The 23,929-nt window shown below is 36.7% G+C and overlaps 1 protein-coding gene across 1 annotated transcript in view; it reads right to left on the reverse strand.

Annotated features, from left to right (window-relative positions):
* Nucleotides 1–23,929, reverse strand: part of LOC129535896 (solute carrier organic anion transporter family member 1B3-like) — a 79,858-nt gene that overhangs the window by 17,591 nt on the left and 38,338 nt on the right. Inside the window, exons 3-9 of the mRNA XM_055394613.2 lie at nt 16,169–16,301; nt 12,021–12,142; nt 10,778–10,924; nt 10,486–10,584; nt 6,950–7,195; nt 3,291–3,455; nt 620–815 (exon numbers count right to left, since the gene is read on the reverse strand). Coding sequence (XP_055250588.2) covers nt 620–815; nt 3,291–3,455; nt 6,950–7,195; nt 10,486–10,584; nt 10,778–10,924; nt 12,021–12,142; nt 16,169–16,301 — 1,108 coding nt within the window. The remainder of the gene's footprint in view (nt 1–619; nt 816–3,290; nt 3,456–6,949; nt 7,196–10,485; nt 10,585–10,777; nt 10,925–12,020; nt 12,143–16,168; nt 16,302–23,929) is intronic.

The following is a 23,929-nucleotide window of genomic DNA, read 5'->3' on the forward strand; positions in this document are numbered from 1 at the left end:
TTTGCAGAAAAGGAGAACTCAGCACAATGTAAGGGTTTTCTTATAAAGATAATTGTTAAACATCAAAATTAACTGCAGATAAAGATTGTTCAGTCACTTTTGGAAAATGTCATTTACGTTTCTCTCACGGAAAATGTTATTTATGTTTCTCTCATGAGTCATCCAACACTGTAGTGGTTAGGACTAAGAGTTTTGGAATCAAAACCTTCAGATTTGAGTCAGGATCATATAATCTGTGTCTCTAAGTTTTGCTCTTTTTATCTATAAAATAGTGACAAAAGTACCTATCATGCATTGTGAACACCCCATAAGTAATAACTATTACTATTACAGACTATATAAATTTTCTTTTGTGTATCTGTTTTTAAAGAATTTTATTTTATATTGGAGTACAGTTGATTAACAATGATTTGTTAGTTATCATTTTTCTTTAAGGAGCGTAAAAAAGATCTTAAGAAATGAATCTTTTGAGATCTTAAGAAATGTTTTAAGAATTTATAAACTGACATTCCTCTCAGCTTAAAGTTTAGTAAAGATTGGTATCTGTCTTGCTTTTCTTACATTCTCTTACATTCAATACCTTACATATTGTGCAATTGATATATTGATATATACAAACCCATCATAGGTCAGGGTTAGTCCGGCGACTGATTTGTTTTCACAGATTAGTGCAAAATTTGATAGATGAAATAGGAAGGACACCAAATGGGCACAAAGTGAAAATTTGGCAATTCCAACCAAGGTAAATTTGAATTTTTTAACAATAAATCCTCCTGTAAACATTCCAACTGCCAAAGATGGTATGGATATGGATCCTAGAAGTAAGAGAAAAAAATGTAATTATGTAATTATATAAATATGGTTATCCCAAATGTCTTTATGTGTGAAATGCTATCAACTAAATTAATCCAATCTTACTACTTCTTAAACAGAAGACTGACAGTCTAGGATGAAGGTAGAGGACTAGTGTACCATGTGGAAGAGACAAAAATAATTTCTCCCTGCCAATGCTAAAGGTTTAGCTTCCCAGTAGCAAAAGTCAGTGACTGAGAATATTTGTATATCTGAACATATTGTTTTTATAAGATACTTGTTCTCTCCCTGGAAAACTACAACAAAGTATCATCTTCCTGACTCTGAGACTTTTATCCTATCATCTAAATCCTATATATTTCTTTGAAATGAGGATTTCCTATCCTTAAAAACTTACTATAAATTTTCCCAGTACTTTAGATTTGAATACTTAAATTAATATCTCTTGTTTATTCATCTAAACACACATATGCCCTGAGGTGATAAACAGGCCTATATGTGGTGTCACGAATAATTGATTCCCCTTATAACTTTCATTTCATAGTCCTGCAAGATTTGTTAAAGATGAAGATTCTTCTAACAAAAAAATTAGGCTGAGAACTTTATTAGGAGTTAAATTTATAGTTTTAAGTTCTCCAAAATCACTGCAGATGGTGATTGCAGCCATGAAATTAAATGACACTTACTCCTTGGAAGGAAAATTATGACCAACCCAGACAGCATATTGAAAAGCAGAGACATTACTTTGTCAACAAAGGTCCATCTAGTCAAGGCTATGGTATTTCTAGTAGTCATTATGGATGTGAGAGTTGGACTATAAAGAAAGCTGAGCACCGAAGAATGGATGCTTTTGAATTGTGGTGTTGGAGAAGACTCTTGAGAGTCCCTTGGACAGCAAGGAGATCCAAGCAGTCCATCCTAAAGGAGATCAGTCCTGGGTGTTCATTGGAAGGACTGATGTTGAAGCTGAAACTCCAATACTTTGGCCAGCTGATGCAAACAGCTGACTCATTTGAAAAGACCCTGATGCTGGGAAAGATTGCGGGCAGGAGAAGCGGACGACAGAGGATGAGATGGTTGGATGGCATCACTGACTCGATGGTCATGAGTTTGGGTGAACTCCAGGAAGGCCTGGCGTGGTGCAGTTCATGGGGTCTCTAAGAGTTGGACATGACTGAGTGACTGAACTGAACTGAACTGAAGGTCAATAAGAACATCATACACAATTATCATTTTCTTATTTACTTATGACCTGTTTATACACCTCTTGATAAATATAGCTTTAACTTATCAAATATTAAGTTTCTACAAAGAACTGGGCTCTATACTGGGTATTCTACTACTTTTCAGAATCTTATACTAGGGGTATTGCTCTTTTAGTTGCTAAGTCGTGTGCTACTCTTACAGCCCCATGAACTGTAGCTCACCAGGCTCCTCTGGGATTTTCCAAGCAAGAATATAGGAGTGGATTGCCATTTCCTTCTCCAGGGGATCTTCCTGACCCAGGGATTGAACCTGTGTCTCCTGTATCGGCAAGTGGATTCTTTAATGCTGAGCCACCAGCAAAGACTATACTGTGGGTAGGGAAAGAATAATATGAGGAAACCTTTCCTTCATAAACAAGCCTTCATGTATCATTGGAAATAGATACTGTAGCTCCCCACCCCCCAAAAAAACTCTCTAAAATATATTTGTGTTTTGAATTATGTAGATATCAATGATGCGTTTACATTGATCTTTCTTTTGGAAACAACAATGCCCTATTTTTTAAAATAAATATTTGGGTTCTAATTCAAAGTTCATGAATGATGGGAGTATAATAGTCACATTATGAAAGGATTTGCCTCACGATCTCAGCACTAGATTGTAAGATCCAGTTATACAGATATCATAGCTACATGTATATTCACATTCACATGTCACTTTTCCTTCAGGAATTCATCTCTTCCAAAATGACTTGAAGGCTTCCCTGGTGGCTCAGTGGTAAAGCATCCACCTGCCAATGTAGGAGACAGAGGCTCAATCCCTGGCCCAGGAAAATTCCACATGCCGTGGAACAACTACTCCCCTGCCCCACAACTATTAAGCCTGTGCTCTAGAGCCCAGGAGCCACAGCTACTGAGCCTGTGTGCTGCAGCCACTGAAGCCTGCACTCCACGGAGCTGTGCTCCACAAGAGAAGTCACCACAATGAGAAGCCCATACACTGCAATGAAGAGCAGCCCCTGCTCACCGCAACTAGAGAAAGTCCTTGCAACAATGACCCAGCACAGCCAATAAAAAAAGGAAAAATATTATAAAAAATGACATGAGATGCAACTTCAAAGACAGAACAATGGCAATATCACAAGATGGATGGATCTGATACAATCTGAAAAAAAGAAAACCTTGAAATTGCCTTCACAACCAAATATCACTCGGAACTCATTTACTCAGTAGTTTGTCGTTTATAAAGCAAACATAAACAATGGGTCTTACCAAGCAAAATGCTCGTCTCGGATGCTGAATTGCCATACTGCTGCTCTATGTATTTGAACACATAAGTAATAGAACCAATATGGCTGCTGGCTTGTAGCAGTGTCAAAAATAATGTTAAAACATACAAGGGATTGGTAAGGATGCTTTTCAAGGACTGGAGGAAACCTATAAAAACATCAAAAGAAAGAAAATATAGTGCACTTAAATATACATTAATATCTTAATCTGGTAAATATAATTTATATGACTTAAAATTCCATAAATATATAGCACAGAAAGTCAGAGTACTCTACAATTCTACTGCCAGCAGTTTTCTTAAAATGTATTACTTCCATTCTTTCCATATGTACATTCATATTTTTATGAATAAACTAAATAAAATGAACTATTTATTTTGTTCATTTTATTCCCAAATGGGATCAAGCATACATGCTGTTTGTTATAGCAGCTTGCTTATTCACTTCATATTTGACTAATAGCACTCTACCATACAACTGCATACATGTTAGTTCATTTATTCATTTATTTAACAAATGTTTGGGTTTTGATTGGGTACCAGGTAATATGCTAGGCACTGAAGGAACAAAAGCTAATGAAATGTCTCTTACTTATTAGCATTTGATAGTATAATGATTATATTAATAATATAATTATTCAGTAGAAATTTACCTTAAAAATAGTATGAACCCAAAGCTTACAAAAATAGAATACTAAGGTTCTAAAGGTTAATTTAGTACCAGGACTCAAAACTCTTTTATTCTGGTATATAGTTGCTACCATAAAATACTGCTTCAATAATTCTAGCAGTATTAGCAATCACCTTTATTAAAGAGATATTGTGTCTCAAATGACATTATGACAACAGTAGGCAAAAACCCATGCCTACAGACAGGAGTGTAACAAATCCATAATTTCTGTACCTAGCAAGAGTTATGTGATTTCAGTCTATGATCACCAGGTTAACCAGCTGCAAAGGGAGTTAAAGTGAAAAGAACTACTTAGAAAAACAGTGGGAAATATCAAAGTCTAGCAAGACTGAACCAGATATCGTTCTCGAGACATGGATGGTATGGACTTTGAAAGATCTTGTGCTGTAAAACTCTAAAGGTTTCTATCAAACATGGTCAGAATCAAACCTTCTATCCAATGGTAATTAAGAAATAGCTTCATTTGCTTATAATAATAAGAAAAAAGATTAGGGCAAAGGACATAGAAGAGGAAAGAAGATGATATATGGAAATGTACAGCAGGAATAAATAATATTTAAAATTATTAGGTCAAAATGCTAAACTTTGTTCCATGGGACTCCCTAATCAGGAAGAACCATTGACTTGTGAGGCATTCTATGTGAGCTGTGATATTTGATCAAAAGAAATAAGACATATAGGTTCACCAAATCATTGAATTTTTGAGGTGACTGAGAACTTGGACATCATTCATTTGTACTTCTGCATAATCATGATCCATTATGTAACCTCAATAACTGGATCAATAAACAACTCAAGTGATGTTATTTCAGAAAGAAATTGCTCCATTTTTGTTCAATTCTCCATGTTTACAAATTGCTTCTTTAATGAACTGAAAGCTTTCTTTCTAATTAATTAGTCTTATTTCTGTTCAAATTAGATACATAATTTTTCTGACTAAAACTTCTTAGTTATTTCACCTGTTCCTAATAGCACATATGAAGGACCTCTTTGCTATCTTATAATGGTCACTATCTTGCAAACACAATTGATAATATAGATGATATTAACAATTGTTCTAATTTTGTATTTTCATTATCCTCTCCATTCTTTCTGGGCTTACAGTCAACCATGTTCCTTACAGGTTTAAATAATCAACTACTTTTAATGGATTTAATTTGCTACAGTATGAAAATAGCATAAATTGGATGAAAATTCAATGGGATGCTATTTTTAGTGTGCATATTCATTTCAAAAGCCTCCTCAGTGATGTGCTGGTAAATGTTTAACAAATGATTCTTGGGAGCACAATGCCAGATTTGAGTATTTCCCAATTTTGGTAATAAGTGGTGGTAACTTCTCCCATTTGGCCAATTTCAAGTTACCAATGTAGTTAAAAATTAAATCTTCTCTCATGAGCCCATACAAGTAACACCACTGCTTCCAGATTACAGCGATGGAGAGGAGAAAATAACAATAAAAGGAGAAGGTGGAAGAACTGATGAGCGGGAAAACTTGGGCTACACTAACAATCTCTAATGTCACTTCAGCTTTAACTTGAAAGGTTGCCAAGGGTTCAGGTGTTGCTCTGCTTTGACTCTTACTGCTCCACCATTGCTGTGTGATCTGAAAACTGAACTGTTAACATCTCATTGTTTCAACCATCTTGCTCTGACATGCTGCTGGATCAATCACAGATTAGTGCTCCTAAATTGTTCTTTATTAGTCTTTGTCAGCTTATGTTGGAAAGGAAAGTCACTATCCTCTATTATGGAGGATTCTTATTCATATGACTGACTCTAATACTCTTTACTACTACTCTTGTTCCTACCTCACTTTTGAATATTTAGGTAAGCAATTTTTTCTATATAAGTACCAAGAAGAGTTGGACTGTGAAGAAAGCTGATTGCCGAAGAATTGATGCTTTTGAACTGTGGTGTTGGAGAAGACTCTTGAGAGTCTCTTGGACTGCAAGGAGATCCAACCAGTTCATTCTAAAGGAGATCAGTCCTGGGTGTTCATTGGAAGAACTGATGCTAAAGCTGAAACTGCAATACTTTGGCCACCTCATGCGACGAGCTGACTCACTGGAAAAGACTCTGATGCTGGGAGGGATTGGGGGTGGGAGGAGATGGGGACGACAGAGAATGAGATGGCTGGATGGCATCACTGACTCTGTGGACATGAGTTTGAGTGAACTCCGGGAGTTGGTGATGGACAGGGAGGCCTGGCGTGCTGTGATTCATGGGGTCGTGGAGAATCAGACATGACTGAGCGACTGAACTGAACTGAACTGAACCAAGAAGACAATCTTACTCTAATTATCTAGAAATAAACTTGATGTGATTTCCTTCTGCACACTCCATGTCTCCACCTAAGTATAATTAAGTTGCCCGATTTATAGGCATTCAGAATTCCTTATATAGGCACTATATGGCTGTTGTCTATATTCTTCTTGTTACCACCTCACTGTGTTATAAATAGTTGAAAAACAGAGGCAATATTCTATTATCAGGGCATAATATGATTCCTGGTACCATTTGTGAAGCTAAAGAAAGGAAGGAAGGGAGGGAAATAAAGAGGGAAAGAAGGAAAAGAGAGAGAAAGGAAGGAAGGAAGAGAGAAAGAGAAAGCAAGAAAGAAAAAGAGAGAGGGTCCTTTTAACTCATACTTTGTACTATATAATTTGGAAATGACTATATACTTTTTGGTTTACTAGTAGCAGATAGTTTTTTAACCTTTAACTGGTTTCTCCCTGCTAAAGACCACAGCCTAATTCTCTTCTCTACAGAGCTGATATGTGTTCAGAAAATATGAAGCTTAGTAGGAATCTTAGAAGCATAATCCAGCCAAATTTAGTACAGAAGAGCACTCACTCTAGATGATTTGAGTATGACATTATTTTGGAATATTCACCTCTCTCTTTCACTGGGATTAACAACTCCAGACTGACTATAAATGTGAAATACTTACCAGTTACAGTGTCAGTAACATTTTGCCCACTCTTGGTCAAATTAGCCATTTGACTCTTTTCTTCGTTTTGCACAGGCAAAGATATTGAGGATGCTGAAGCTTTTTTTTCTTTATTTGGTTTATCCAAGGTTTTGGGCAAGAAAAAGAATGGTATAGAAGAAATAATGGATATCAGTCCAGCCACAAGGAAACCAAGCCACCAAGCACCAACCCAACGAGAGTCCTTAGGAGTTATTCTGATAGTGCCTAGAATAAAGAATTAGAAGAAGCCAGTCAAAAATCATTTTGAAGTGCAAGAATTTCTGGGAAATAATGGTAATAATTGCTGTAATTCATAGTTGAAGAAAGTATATGATGTTTCATCCATTCGGAGACAAGGTTTTCTTTTTTTCACACATTTTCATTTTTGAAATAAGGGTAAGTCTAACATTTAATGACATCTTACAATTGCTCTTGTCTAGGAATCAGTCACGACACTGTTGTCATTGATGGAGCCTGTGTGAACTTGGTGGCTTTTGTGTTGACATGATTGAATAGCTGCCCTTATGGAACAATTAAAGTCTGCAAACTATTTAAGGGCCAACTTTGGAATTCCTTGGTGGCTCAGTGGTGAATATTTAGGTAAGCAATTCCTCCTGCCAGTGCAGGAGACACAAGAGATGGCAGGTTCCGTCCCTGGGTTGGGAAGATCCCCTGGAGTAGAAAATAGCAACCCACTCCAGTATTCCTACCTAGAAAATTTCATGGACACAGGAAATTGGTGGGCTGAAGTCTATGGGATCACAGAGTTGGACATGACTCAGCATCACAACGATGGCAATATGCAAGGCATGACTCCTCATTGTCTGAAAACTTATACTGGCACCATCTTCTGAGATCAAGAAATCACCAGCAATGAAACTTCTAGCAATCTTTAAGAAATTCTCAGAGCTAATAGTAAGGTTTCTGCCCACCTCCCTACCCTGCCACTAGAACCTGCATTTCTAACTCTTTGACAGCACAGAGGATGATAATGGTGAAGATACATACATACTGAAACTTCGAGTTCAAAATCTGAACTCAAAATTTTAGGGAAAATTTAACCATTTTATTTCAATAATATTTTCCCTTAAAGCCTGTGTGAGTGATATGTATGTGCTGTATTTGTGTGTGTTAATCACTCAACTCGGAGAAGGCAATGGCAAGCCACTCCAGTACTCTTGCCTAGAAAATCCCGTGGATGGAGGAGCCTGGTAGGATGCAGTCCGTGGGGTCGCTAAGGGTCAGACACGACTGAGCGACTTCACTTTCACTTTTCACTTTCACACATTGGAGAAGGAAATGGCAACCCACTCCAGTGTTCTTGCCTGGAGAATCCCAGGGAAGGGGGACCCTGGTGGGCTTCCGTCTATGGGGTCACACAGAGTCGGACACGACTGAAGTGACTTAGCAGCAGCAGCAGCAGCAGTCACTCAACTGTGTCTGACTCTTTGCTATCCCATGGACTGTAGCCTGCTAGGTTGCTCTGTCCATGGAGTTTTTCAGGCAACAATACCGGAGTGGGTTGCCTTCTCCAGGGGATCTTCCTGACCCAAGGATCGAACCCGGGTCTCTTGCATTGCAGGCAGATTCTTTACCTTCTGAGCACCAGGGAAGCCCATGTGCTATATCTAAGCAAGTATAAATGAACTGTTTCAGTGAGTATAAGTTAAACATTCTAATAAGGAAGTACCACACACACAAACACACCACAGAAATTTGAAGCACAAGAATGGTATTGCTAGTCTTTGATCTATAAGAAAAATTCTTTAACGTGAGAAAACATCGGATTGACATAGAGAAGTAAATTATTCATTCTATTTATTGAAATGGATTTAAACTATATGCACAGATCTGAGTTTAAAACTGATTTTCATGTCCATATTATTTCATAATCAGCAACTCTAGTAGGCTTTAGAAATGATTGGCAAAATCAGAGACTCCATCTATATGTCAAGTACTTATTCATCATCTGTCAGAAATGTCATCTTGGTAACATTTTTTTGGTGCTCTATCCCTGGTCTACACAAAAGAACTAGAGATCATAACCTGTGTAGACATAACCTTCTGACGTGTTCTCCTTTGCTCACACACTATCATAAAAATTGGAAGATTCTACATGGAAGTCTGGATTTCTAGATTTTCTTAAAAACCAATCAGTAGATTCTGATAATGTTGGGTCCTGATTTCTGCATGAAAAGAATATGTTGAGCCTGAGTAATAAATTCATTTTCAAGTGTGTTCAGAGGGTAGTTCCCCACCACCAGTTCTTACAAGTTTAACCCTCATACTTAACACTCTTTATTCACTTGTTATCTCGTTGGCTCCTTTGGCATTGGAGCTTGCCAATGTGTACTTCATATTACGTTTACATCACACCCATGACTGACTAACAGAAGATGTAATTAAGTCTTGACATTCAGTGGTAGAAATGGGATTACCATGTATCTAAAACACTATGAGTAGTTATTTCTGACTATAGAAAAGAGGTTATAAAACTATCATTCCAAAGATTTTAATAACCATTTATTTCTAGGTTCCTGGTGGTAAAAACAATGATGAACCTGGAAGTGAATGAATAGAAACATAGAATACGATTCACATATCCAAAATAGAAGACATGACATATTCCATCAGGTCCACATTTTAGTTTTATATCAAAATACTTGCAAGATTGTGGATATCCTTGGACTGCTGTGAAGTCTACTCTATATATCCCTGGTGAAAATCTGATTTGAAAACCTTATTTGCTTATTTCCAAATGCTAATTACTTTTTATATGTCAATACAGACACTATATTGTTATGTTCCAAAAGAGATGGCATATCAGTGTACAAATATTTGTGGCTCATTGTGACAAAGACTACAGTAAAGACATGCTCTTGGTGATTAACTGGGGTGTTTAACTTTTTTTGCCAGTGGAAGACGGTGAAGTAAGGCTTCTCTGAAGAGGAGCCACATTTTAGAAGAGACCTTAAACTATGCAGATAGAGAGGGTTTTCTAAGAAATGCAGGTAAGTGACATCAGAGGGCCTACTGAGATACCTGCAATTAATTTGCAATTATTTTGGATGAAGTCATCTTCAGTTTCTTAAATGTTCTTATTTTGTGCTTAGCTGTAAAGGCCTGATTTAGATAGCTATATGTGTGCTCAATTGTGTCAGACTCTGCGATCCCATCGACCGTAGCCCCCCAGGCTCCTCTGTCTATGGAGTTTTCCAGGCAAGAATACTGGAGTGGGTTGCCATTTCTTATTCCAAGGGATCTTCCTGACCCAAGGATTGAACCAACATCTCTTGCAGCTCCTGCACTGGCAGGCAGATTCCTTACCACTAGCACCACCTGATGTTGATAGGAGACGTATTTATTTTTATTATAGATATTAACACATGTCCTGTTTGTAACTTTTGACGATTCGTCTGCAAAAAGCCACTGAAAGAATGAATTCACTTATTTGGAAGAATGCTGTCATGTACTTCAAAAGCATTATCGTGTTACCTTGTTCTGAGAGTACTTACTCAGATCCACGTATCCAATATCCACAAACATTTTAGAAAACTGAGATACCAGTATAAAGCCAATGATTGGACCAATCATTGTTACTGCAAGCAAATTACCTAAAAACATTATAAAACATTTTTATCAAATGCCAATTATACATGGTTCTTATTAAACTTTTAAAAGTAATACTATTCAATATATTTCTCCAAATAACTTTTCATTAAATAAAAGAATGAGTTGAGGAGCACTGTTATTTCAGATTACACCCAGGGAAAGAAACCATAAAATCTACTATTTTCCGTACATTACCTAAATACAAAGAAGAATGTCCTTCTTCAGCAAAATCATCGATGTAAGAAATCCCCAAGGGTCCAATAGGGGTTTCCCCAATTCCACGAAGCATATTACCCATTAGAACATATATCCACATATATGACCCAGAATCCTTTTCCCAACCTACATAGACAAGAGAATGCTTTATTTTAAACATTAATCTTAGCATTCTTGTTAAAAACTCAACTAATGTAGCCCTTTAATTATTCCATTTAAAGTGTTTTGTTCTTTTCTAAGAATGATTTATGGTCACATTACAGAAGTTGACAATATAGAGAAACACAAAGAAAACAAGTAAATTGATCTGTAATCCCACCACACAGAAAGCCAGTTCTGATGTTTGCTTACATCTTTCACATTTTTAGTGAACACAAAAATATGCATAATATTCTTTATGTTCTTATAGCAGGATTTTAATGACTGCATCATAGTGTGCTGAATAAGTTTCATCATTTTTTTTAATCAATCTCTTTCCTTGTTTGTTGTTTTTAGCTGCTGAGTCATGTCTGACTCTTTTGCAACCCCATGGACTGTAGCCCACTAGGCTCTACTGTCATGGGATTTCCTAGGCAAGAGTAGTGGAGTGCCATGGAATGCCTTGATTATAATGATAAATAAATCCTTCTGTATATTCTTGATAATTTCCTTTAAGATAAAGCAATAAAAGTAGAATTGCTGATTTAAGCAGATATGCATATTTTTGTCCTTTACCATCTTAAAAATTAACCTCCAAAAGAGAAATTTATACACTCTCTACAGTACATAAAATGTGGTTTTTTCCTCTACCTCATTTCTTTTTATTTTTAATCTTTTCCTATCTAATGGGTAGCAAAATCTTTAACTAGTACTATAATAAAAACGATTTGCATTTTAGTAGGTAAATGATCTTTAATTTGTGTAATGATTTGCATTTTTCATAAAGAGTAAAATTACATTAAAATATATTCATGCCACTTCCTCTTCTTTTACATTAGTTGCATATTTTCTTTGCCAATTTCATATTAAAATATTCCTTTTTTCTTATTGCTTCTAGAAGCTCTTTATATATTAACAATGATTTTTGTCTTACATACATAAAATGAAAATGTTTTTCCTATTGTTTTCTAATAAACTTTGCTAATAGATAATATAATAGTTTTTTATAGATATAATATAACTGTTAAATTTTAGAATATTTATTTGTGACAGTAATATTCAATAGTGTGAGTTCAATTCTTACCTTTTCCCACTACCTCCAGTGATGTTCTATTGGGTAACAAATTTTGGTTATTTGAACAAGTTGGTAAACTTGATGTTGAATTCTCTGATGGATTAAAAGTGGTATCTTTAGAATACCTGTAACTGTAAGAACATCACTATATTTACTGAATAGTTTTATTTTTCCCAGAAATGCAGAGGAATTTTCCCCTTTAACTGTACCATTCTCTTCTCCAAATTATCAGGATACTCTTTATCAGTTTCCCAGCCTATATGTTAGGAGAAGTGATAGGCAAAAGTAAAATAGAAGTGTTTGCTAAGAAATATGCAATACTCCCCAGACAAGGTGGATTATCACATTGCTGTCATCTTAAGAATTCTTATATTCTGGTCAATGTATGAAATATCTTGGTTTCAAGTTTTAAAAAAAATTGCTAAGTGCATTTATTCATCCCTTTGAATTATCTTCAAAGATGGTTACAATTTAAACTTTCAAAATTAATTTATAATCATACTGATTCACCTGATTTTCCAGTTTACCATGGACACACACACACACACACACACCCTGAGTCATATGCCTGACTCCTTAAAACTTAGTTTAAAAAGTTCTAGTCTATTTCACTTTGATAAGGAAGAACTTAATTAGAACAACAGAAACAGACCTAGAATAGGTACAAATGTTGTTATTTAAAAATACATGAATGGATGTAAAGGTATTGTGCTTAGTAAAATAAGTCAGGCAGAGAAAGACAAAGATTGTATGTTTTCACTTATATGTAGAACCTAAAAAAATAAAAAGAACATATATAACAAAACAGAAACTGACTCACAGATACAGAGAACAAAGTAATGGTTACCAGTGGGAAGAGGATTGGGGGAAGAGAGAGAAAATAGATTAAAGGGATTAGAGGTACAAACAACTAGGTACAAAAGAAATAAGATACTAAGATGTGATGTACAGCACAGGGAATATAGCCAGCATTTTATAACTATAAATGGAGTATAATCTATAAAAACAATGAATCTCTATGTTATGCACCTGTTACTATTATAATTCGTCCATTATACTTCAATAAACAATATAAATGAAAAATACTGAGGTATCCTGTGAATTCCAAGGGCAACCTACTCTATGCCAGGCATTATGTGCAACTCCAAATCACTCGAAGTAAAACACACAGCTTTTGTTATCAAAATATTTTACATCCTCTAAGATAAACATATATGATGAAAGATACAAAAATGTTAATATGTCAGGACCCAGGTTGTTGTAAAGAAAGAGGGATGATCAACTTTGCTTGGATATTGAGAAGGGTGTGGATTAGAGAAAACTTCACAGTGAGGACTCCATATGAGATGAATTTTGAAGATAGAAAGGAGTTTAACAGGTAGACAAAGAAGGAAAAATACTCAAAGCTGTAGAAACACTATGAACAAAAGTATGACCTATTAAGACACATTTGGAAAACTGTAGACCTAGAGTGTGGTCCTCAACCATGGGAAGCTGTGTAAAACGCAACTGGGAAGATAGTCAAGGCTAAATCAATGAGTTACCTTTATATGCAAATGAACCTAGATATTAATTCATAGGCAAGAGGTTTTCAATCCTTTGACTATTACCAACAGTGAGAAATATATTTTGCATCACAATCACAATACATACATATCCACACACACACACACAAATTTATAAAACCAAAAAATAAGTTTTGCAGAATAACTGTTTTCTTCTATTCTGTTCTATTCTATTCTATCCTATCATATTAAAAAATGATTGGTCTCAATAATCTGAATTGGTCTATTGATTGACAAGTTTTTCAGGATCTGAATTTTGAAAAACACTGCTCTAGGATATTTGGAGTTTTAAGTAGGAGTAAAATATTAAGATTTTTGTTTTTAAAATGAACACTGTAGGACTTCCTTACTGGTCCAGTGGTTAAGACTCCAAGTTCTCAGTGCAGAGGGCCTGGGTTTGATCTCTGGTCAAGGAACTGGATCTCATATATTGCAATAAAAGATTCTGCATACTGCAATGAATATTAAAGATCTCATGTGCTGCAATAAGACCCATTGCAGCCAAATAAATAATTTTTTAAAATAAAAATTATAAAAAGTAAGATGAATACTGTAATATAGAATGTGAGTTACAATGAAGTTGAGATGGGATGCAGAAAGTCCAGGCCAGAGATGATGGGAAAGAGAAAAGGGACAACTTTGATATATAGGAGGTAGAAAAAGCAAGATTTGGTGACCACTGGTCATGTGTCCTGAAGCAAAGAGTAAGTCTAAGATGAGATCCTTGACTTTGGTTTGAATCCCTCTGTGGATAAATGAGTCATTGCTGAAAGAGTGAATGTGAAAAATCTGGGCTGGTTTTGGCACAGAGATAAATTCAATTCTGAATATATGGGTGGAAAATGTAGGATGTTAGACTGGAGATACCCATGAGGTGGTTGATTATATAAATCTTGAGTATGAGATAAACTCACTGTACAGTGATAGTTGCATTTAACGCATGTACTTGACACAAATCATGTAGAGTGTAAAGTGAAGAAGATTGGTAAGGGAACTTAGGCAAGACTGACCCTATGGCGTCAGAAGCAGAAGGAAAGGGTGGGTATGATGGAGAAGCCAAAAGGAGGAAATAAATCAAGAGGGAGTAAGATGATGGAAATAAGAAGGAACAGTACCAGGAAGAAGAAAGGCCTTATGAAAATCAAATATAGTAATTGACATAGTAACAAAAAAGCATGGTTGTTGGCATTGATAATGAGTAAGTAATTTATATCTTTAGTAGAAACTGCTCATTAGTTCTTGGTATCTATTATTCTCCCCTTTCTATGGTAACAGAAAGGGGGAATGTATTCCTGAAATAAGTCTATTTTTTCCCAAGAACTTTATATGTGAAGTGTAACAAAGTTCTGGCTAGCTTGATGCCAGTAGAAGTGTTATGCTTCTGAAGATATTTCTTAAGCCTCAGCCTGTGTGAGTTTTGTTTCTTCTTATTCTTCTTCCCTTCTTCTGTCCTGTTGTAAGGAACAACATTGCCACAACTTACACCATGAAGTCAAGTCCAGTCAAGGCCTAGGTTGGCCACATTAACTTTTTATGTAAAAAGTAAGCTCCTATATTATTTAAGCCATTACTATATTTGCTTTTCTGTCATCAGTATCTGACTCTAATTAAATCTACACAGAGGCTTAGGTAGAAGTCTCAGTGAGATGGTAGAGGGAAAATCCATACTGCAGTGAGTTGAGTGGGGAAGCTGTGAAAAGCTTTCAGGAGGAAAGAGGTCTCTGCAGGAGGTCCCTTTGTCTCTTCACTTTAAAAAACTACATTGTAACTAACTTTTAAATCAGACACCCCATGTGCTACTCAATCTCCAGCCAAAGCACACCTTTCAAATGTTTTGATCACACATATCTTACCTAACCTGTCTATTCCTTCCATAGATCAAAGAAGTAAAAATGAAGAAGCAATTAATTAATCAATTAAGTAATCATCTATTAAGTAATTAATAGATGACACGATCTCTTTGCTAGCTTTCCCTTCAGTGAACAAACTGTATGAACAAGGTAGCGTCTAAAGAAAGATCACAAGAAGTTGACAAGCCTGCCCACAGTGGGGGATGGTAATGACTTTGACACTCTTTCTCAGTGATTAACAGATCCCTTCTCTTTTCCCTTCAAAAACTCTTATGGCTAAACAGAATCATGGGAATTGATTTTGGGGGGATAGGAGTCCATCTTCTCCCCAGATTGTTGACATTCTGATTAAAAGCAAAGTTTTCTTTCTACCAACAATTGCCTCTCAGGTACTGAATTTTGAGTGGTGAACAGTTGGACCTGGGGTCAGTAAATAAAGTCTTATTAAATAGTATCAAAATCTTGTAGGCAAAGACATAAAATATATGTTATAGTAAAAAGTCATAAAAAGCTTATCTATTTTCTATGAAACTGCACCTGAGTTATTGCTATTCCTATTTCAATATCAATGAAAGCCATGGGAGATAAAACAATGAGTTAATTATTACATAGAAAATATAATCCATTTCTATACATGCTTAGTGGACATTTTTCTGAAGGGAAATACTTATTTAAAAATAAAAAATAAAATTCTATGATTAATTTACAAGGAAATGATCATTGATAGCATAGAGCCACTTACTATCCCATGAAGAAATGTGGTAAAGCAGTCAAAATACTTCCAGCTCCCATAACAATGCAACCAATTCCAATTAGCTTTGGTCTGTGTAATTTGGCTCCAAAGTAACTCACAAATACAATCACAAACAAATTTCCTACAAAGAGAACAAAATTATTTTTATATGATTCATTATAGCGAACAGTAACTGAGTCTACATTTGTGTCCAAGAGAATAGAAAGCCCAGAATGGATACAAATAAAGCATAAGACATAGTATGTGCATGCTAAGTTGCTTCAGTCATGTCGGTCTGTTTGTGATCCTATGAACTGTAGCCCACCAGGCTCCTGTCTCAATGGGATTCTCCAGGCAAGAATATTGGAGTGGGTTGCCATGCTCTCTTCCAGGGATCAAACCTGAATTTCTTAGGTCTCCTACATTGCCAGGTGAATTCTTTACTACTAGCCCCACCTGGGAAACAAATAAGATGTGGTACCTTTCCTCAAAGATCTGGTAATCTAATTAGGATAAAACTCACTTACCTTAGGCCACTCACTATACAGTTGTATGGTATTAATAATAAATAGACTTGACTTTAGATAAGAGTGGAAGGACTCGAACTACTTGGTGATGTCAGTGAAGCAAAATTTTATGAAGAATTTGGAGTTGAGTCGGTTGTATTGGAATGGAGAAAAATGGACAAACTTACTTGAGAAAAGATATTTACTCAATGCATTTTTCATTCACTTTTAGCATTCTTTAAATTCCTATTAAGTACCTTCCATGGTCCTAGAAGCCAGAAGTATAAGAAAAGAATAAACACTGTATGGTATCTGTTCTAAAAGAATGTACATACCACTGAGAGAGTAGATAAATGAACAGAGGGTTCAATCCCTGCTTGAGGAATTGGGATCCCACATGGATCATGGCATGGCCAAAGAAAAAGAGCATACTTGTAAAAAATGTATGTAATCTATACAATAGACATAAATTTTGAGTCCTTTCAAACCATTAAAAAGTGGGGGAAAAAGGAAAATGGGCAGAGGCGTTCAGCAACCAGTTCATAAAATAAGAGAAATAATTCAATTTCTCAATAATTATATAAAATCTCACTGCTGCTGCTGCTGCTAAGTCACTTCAGTTGTGTCTGACTCTGTGCTACCCCACAGATGGCAACCAGGCTCCCCCGTCCCTGGGATTCTCCAGGCAAGAACACTGGAGTGGGTTGCCATTTCCTTCTCCAATGCATGAAAGTGAAAAGTGAAAGTGAAGTCGCTCAGTCGTGTCTGACTCTTAGCAACCCCAAGGACTGCAGCCCACCAGGCTCCTCCATCCATGGGATTTTCCAGGCAAGAGTACTGGAGTGGGGTGCCATTGTCTTCTCCAATAAAATCTCACTAGTACTGGAGAAATCCAAATCAAAATGAAGACAACAAAGCAATATACTCAATGTTCTTAAAAAACAAACAATTTGACTCCCAGTTCTATATTGTGTTAAACAGTCTGCCCATTTTCCTTTTCCCCCACTTTTTAATGATTTGAAGGGGCTCAAAATTTATGTCTGTTTTATAGATTACATACTTTTTTTTACAAGTATGCTCTTTTTCTTTGGCCATGCCATGCTGTCAGGGGACGTCCAACTTTAAGGAATCCAATATGTTGTTTTCTTCCTTTGTGTGCCATTTCTCAAGGACTCTCTGTTACTTATCAGTTCCTGGGTAACAGGAATGAGCGGAGCTGCACACAGTTCTCAGGACTGAGATCATGGGAAAAAGCACCTGCTTGGATTCCCTTCAGTGACTCCCCTCAGTGACTTTTAGGACTATTCATTTTGTCACAACTGGTGGAATTTCATTCTTTTTAATGGCTGAGTAATCATTTTATTGAAGATATATAAGCATGTGTTTCTTCAAATAAAGTACCCTTGTTTCACTCGAGACTTGGGTCCCCTACATCCTTCTTGTCGACTCCAGTCCCCAGGTCCTGGTCTACAAAGACTGTGACAATTGGTGCCCTAACAAGGACCTGGTGAATGCCCTTGGCAAGCGGACAGAGTGAGTTTTAGGACCTACGGAGGTCGCTGAGTGCAGGGTTATGGGACAAAAGGCTGGAAAGCCCCACCACTTTTCTACTTTACTTTCTCATTTATTTAAGGTTCAAGGACTTTCAGTTTCACGTCAACAGATAGGGGCTTGTCTCCAAACAGTGGTTGTATATAATCCCTGATTCCCTGATGAAGACAGTTTCGATTTAAAAATTTGGAACTGGGTTAAAAAAAATGTTTAATGAGCCACAAGATGGGGAGAAAATATTCCAATAGATTTCTGGCTCTTGTGGGCCCTCATTAAAAGCCACGATCTTGCCATTTCAAGACAATTCTAGCCCCCCTGATATTCGTGGAACACTCATTATATGAATATAAATTAGATGATGAGACTTTACAAAAGGCCCAATTAGAACAACATAAAATGGTTCAGAACTTTCCCACCATCCCTGCTCTGGCTCTCCCAAGCGCTCCTCCTCCTCTTGTAACGGGCATGAAACCAAAGATCCCCTCGATTCAAGGACAAGATGAATCTGATGACGATCCTTCTGATGCTCTCTTTGACACTAAAGCCAACAATACTTTTTTTGATGACAATGATAAGCCCCTAACACACACTCATATTTATGAACAGAGTCATTCTCCTTCATGACGAAGATGTTCTGATTTACTGGCTTTGCAATCTCGAGTCTCTGAGGCTGATGATCTTTTTGCCTTTCCTGTGTTAAAAAATGTTAATTCTCAAAGACAATACCTCAATACGAAGACATTGATTTTTCTCAAATGAAAAAGGCTGTAACTGTATACAGCCCTAATTCGCCTTTTACTAAAAAACTTCTAAATGCTATGACATTGTCTATTAAAATTTTTGTTCCTTATGATTGACAAATTTTGATAAAAGCTTTTCTTAAACCAAAAAAGTATCTTCAATTAGATAATGTGGTTTCATGATATGGCCTGAGATTGTGCCAGTTCCAATGCTCGAGCTGGCACTCCCCCAAACCAAATTACTTTTAAAATGTTAACCAGGGGACAATTTGATTTGGTGGAAGCTCAGATACTATGTCCTCCTTTGTTACATGAACAATTGAAAGAAGTTGCCATTAAAGCTTGAAATCAAATTACTCCTCAAAGAGAACCTAAAGATAGCTACATATAGATATTACAAGGGCCTAATGAAGCCTATGCTGATATTTTAGCTAGACTGAGAATTGATATCTCCCATAGTGTTGTCGAAGAGGAAGCCAAAGTGCAAATAGAAAAACTGCTTACATATGAAAATGTGAATTAGAAATGTCAGAGAGCCATTGTTCCAATTCATGAGACCGGAAATGTTACTGATTATTTAAAGGCTTATTGCAACTTAGGATCAAAAACTCTAAAAATTCAAATGTTAGCTGAAATGATGGCTGCTACCTTTAAAAAGAAAAATGAAAGATGCTTTGCTAGTGGGGATAAGAGCCATTTAAAAAAGGACTGCCCTAAAACACACACACAAAATTAAAACTATTAAAAAGCCTCCAGGATTCTGCCCTTGTTGTCATAAGGAGGTACATTCGGCTAAAAAATGTCGATCTAAATATGATATTGAAAAAATCCTATTTTGAAAAACTCGAAGATGGAGAGTCCCTGGGTCCCCATCAACAAAAGCCAGGGACAAACTCCATCTTTTCCCTCAAACCCTTAACATCTGATGGTGCTACCATCGATATACCAGCCCTAAATGATTTTCTTCTTTTTCCTCAAGCAGTCCCTTCTAGAATACCTACCAGACTTTATGGACTTCTACCCCCACAAACCTTTGGCCTTACATGTGGCTGATCTAGTCTGACTTCTAAAGAAATTTCTGTTCACCCTGAAATAATTGATTCAGATTATAAGGAAAAAATTCAAATTATGATGTCATTTCAGATACTGTGACAATTCAAAAAGGGGGACAAAATTGCCCAATTACTTCTTTTACCTTACATTTCTATTAACTCCTCTAATGATATACAGACAGATGGATTTGGTAATACAGATCAAAAGCAATCCTTATGGACACCAATAGTATCTAAATATGCACAGCCAAATATAAATATCAAAATTAATGACAAAAGATTTTCTGGTCTTCTTGATATTGGATCCAATATTACCACTATTTCCAAATATTTATGGCCCAAATCTAGGCCTATACAGAGAATTTCTTGCCAAATTGCAGGAGTTTCTCAAACCAAAGTACAAGAGGTTTATCAAAGTGTCCATATATATCCATGTGAGGGACAGAAGCCCAACCTACAACATTACAACCTTATGTGATAGATGCACCCCTTAATTTAATAGAAAGAGATTTACTTATACAATAACAAACTCAAATATATATTCCACATTTTTCCTAGGGGCCACGGCTCCTTTAACAAACAATACAATTATTAAAAAAACTTAGAAAAATGACGAGCCTATTTATACAGAGCAATGGTCCCTTACAAAAGAGAAATTAGAGGCTACTAAGAAACTTATAAATACACAATTGAAATAAAAACATATTGAGAAATCTCATTCCCCTTGAAACTCTCCCACCATGTGTCAATATTAGGTAACCAAAACCCTAAAACCTATGAGAAAACAATTTCCTAACTTTCTTGTTATTCATTATACAGATGATATATTGTTTTCAACTCCATCTGTTTTAGAAACTCAACAGATGTTTGACATAACTCAACAATGCTTAAAAACTTCTGGATTAATCATTGTCCCTAAAATGATTCAAACATTTACACCTTACTATTACTTAAGATTTGTTGTTAATAGACAACGTATTACTCCTCAACTAACACAGATTCATGTTAATAAATTATCAACTTTGAATGATTTTCAAAAACTTTTAGGCGATATAAATTGGATTAGATCGTCTTTACTTAGTTAGTTCAGTCGCTCAGTCGTGTCCGACTCTTTGTGACCCCAAAATCACAGCACGCCAGGCCTCCCTGTCCATCACCAACTCCTGGAGTTCACTCAAACACATGTCCATTGAGTCGGTGATGCCATCCAGCCATCTCATTCTCTGTCGTCCCCTTCTTCTCCTGCCCCCAATCCCTCCCAGCATCAGACTCTTTTCCAGTGAGTCAATTCGTCACATGAGGTGGCCAAAGTATTGGAGTTTCAGCTTTAGCATCAGTCCTTCCAAAAAACACCTAGGATTGATCTCCTTTAGAATGGACTGGTTGGATCTCCTCGCAGTCCAAGGGACTCTCAAGAGTCTTCTCCAGCACCACAGTTCAAAAGCATCAATTCTTCGGCGATCAGCTTTCTTCACAGTCCAACTCTCACATCCATACATGACCACGGGAAAAACCATAGCATTGACTAGACGGACCTTGGTTGGCAAAGTAATGTCTCTGCTTTTTAATATGCTATCTAGGTTGGTCATAACTTTCCTTCCAAGGAGTAAGCGTCTTTTAATTTCATGGCTGCAATCAGCATCCACAGTGATTTTGGAGCCCAAAAAATTAGTCTGACAGTTTCCACTGTTTCCCCATCTATTTCCCATGAAGTGATGGGACCAGATGCCACGATCTTCATTTTCTGAGTGCTGAGCTTCAAGCCAAACTTTTCACTCTCCTCTTTCACTTTCATCAAGAGGCCTTTGAGTTCCTCTTCACTTTCTGCCATGAGGTGGTGTCATCTGCATATCTGAGGTTATTGATATTTCTCCCGGCAATCTTGATTCCAGCTTGTGCTTCTTCCAGCCCAGCGTTCCTCATGATGTACTCTGCATATAAGTTAAATAAGCAGGGTGACAATATACAGCCTTGATGTACTCCTTTTCCTATTTGGAACCAGTCTGTTCCATGTCCAGTTCTAACTGTTGCTTCCTGACCTGCATACAGGTTTCTCAAGAGGCAGGTCAGGTGGTCTGATATTCCCATCTCTTTCAGAATGTTCCACAGTTTATTGTGATCCACACAGTCAAAGGCTTTGGCATAGTCAATGAAGCAGAAATAGATGTTTTTCTGGAACTCTCTTGCTATCTCCATGATCCAGCGGATGTTGGCAATTTGATCTCTGGTTCCTCTGCCTTTTCTAAAACCTGCTTGAATATCTGGAAGTTCACAGTTCACATACTGCTGAAGCCTGGCTTGGAGAATTTTGAGCATGACTTTACTAGCTTGTGAGATGAGTGCAATTGTGCAGCAGTTTGAGCATTCTTCGGCATTCCCTTTCTTTGGGATTTGAATGAAGACTGACCTTTTCCAGTCCTGTGGCCACTGCTGAGTTTTCCAAATTTGCTCGCATACTGAGTGCAGCATTTTCACAGCATCATCTTTCAGGATTTGAAATAGCTCAATTGGAATTCCATCACCTCCACTAGCTTTGTTCGTAGTGATGCTCTCTAAGGCCCACTTGACTTCACATTCCAAGATGTCTGGCTCCAGGTGAGTGATCACGCCATCGTGATTATCTTCATCCTGAAGATCTTTTTTGTACAGGTGTTCTGTGTATTCTTGCCACCTCTTCTTAATGTCTTCTGCTTCTGTTAGATCCATACCATTTCTGTCCTTTATTGAGCCCATCTTTGCATGAAAAATTCCCTTGATATCTCTAATTTTCTTGAAAAGATCTCTTGTTTTTCCTATTCTGTTGTTTTCCTCTGTTTCTTTGCATTGATTGCTGAGGAAGGCTTTCTTATCTCTCCTTGCTATTCTTTGGAACTCTGCATTCTCTTTAGACATTGCAAATTATCAACTGACTAATTATTTAACACTTAAAAAGAGATCCCAATTTAAATAGCCCTCATTCACTTTCACAAGAGACACGAGAAGAACTCTATTTAATACAATTTATTTTAATTGCAAAAGCAATTTCTTACTCCTATTAGACTTGATTTACCTCTAGAGTTATTTATACTCCCCTCTCTCCATTCTCCCACAGGACTTCTTACCCAACAAATATACTCGATAGAATGGATTTATACCCATTTTAGAGGGACAGGATCACTTACACCCTATCTCAATTTGATCACTCTAATCATTATCAATGAAAAAAATAGAGCTTGGACTCTAATTGGCTCCGATCCTCATAAAATTGTAGTACCTATTAATAAATCTCAATTGGAGAACACATTACAAACGTCTGCTGCTGTTGCTGCTAAGTCACTTCAGTCGTGTCCGACTCTGTGTGACCCCATAGACGGAAGCCTACCAGGCTCCCCCTTCCCTGGGATTCTCCAGGCAAGAACACTGGAGTGGGTTGCCATTTCCTTCTCCAATGTGTGAAAGTGAAAAGTGAAAGTTAAAAGTGAAAGTGAAGTCGCTCAGTCGTGTCCGACTCTTAGCGACCCCACGGACTGCAGCCTACCAGGTTCCTCCGTCCATGGGGTTTTCTAGGCAAGAGTACTGGAGTGGCTTGTCATTGCCTTCTCCGTTAGAAACGTCTACTGATTTCCAAATAGCCTTTCTGAAATATTTTGGAAAAATTTCATTTCATTATCCTTCTAACAAAAATTTCTTCAAAAATACTGAATTTACTAACTCTCACATTGTCACATCACAACCTATACCTCAAACTGATGTTTTCTATATAGATGGGACTAAAAACACCAAAGCCTCATTCTGGCTTCTCAAAAAATATAGTCTTTTATACTAAATTTCACTCTGTTCAATAAAACGAATTATATGCTCTCATTCAGGTTATTCACCTACATTCTTATCCTATTAATATAGTTTCTGACTCCTTATATTCAGTTTTTGTGTTGAAAAATA

This window comes from Moschus berezovskii, chromosome 6 (assembly GCF_049115385.1).
Source record: "Moschus berezovskii isolate FMDL1 chromosome 6, NW_MosBer_1.0, whole genome shotgun sequence".
NCBI classification, from domain to species: domain Eukaryota; kingdom Metazoa; phylum Chordata; class Mammalia; order Artiodactyla; family Moschidae; genus Moschus; species Moschus berezovskii.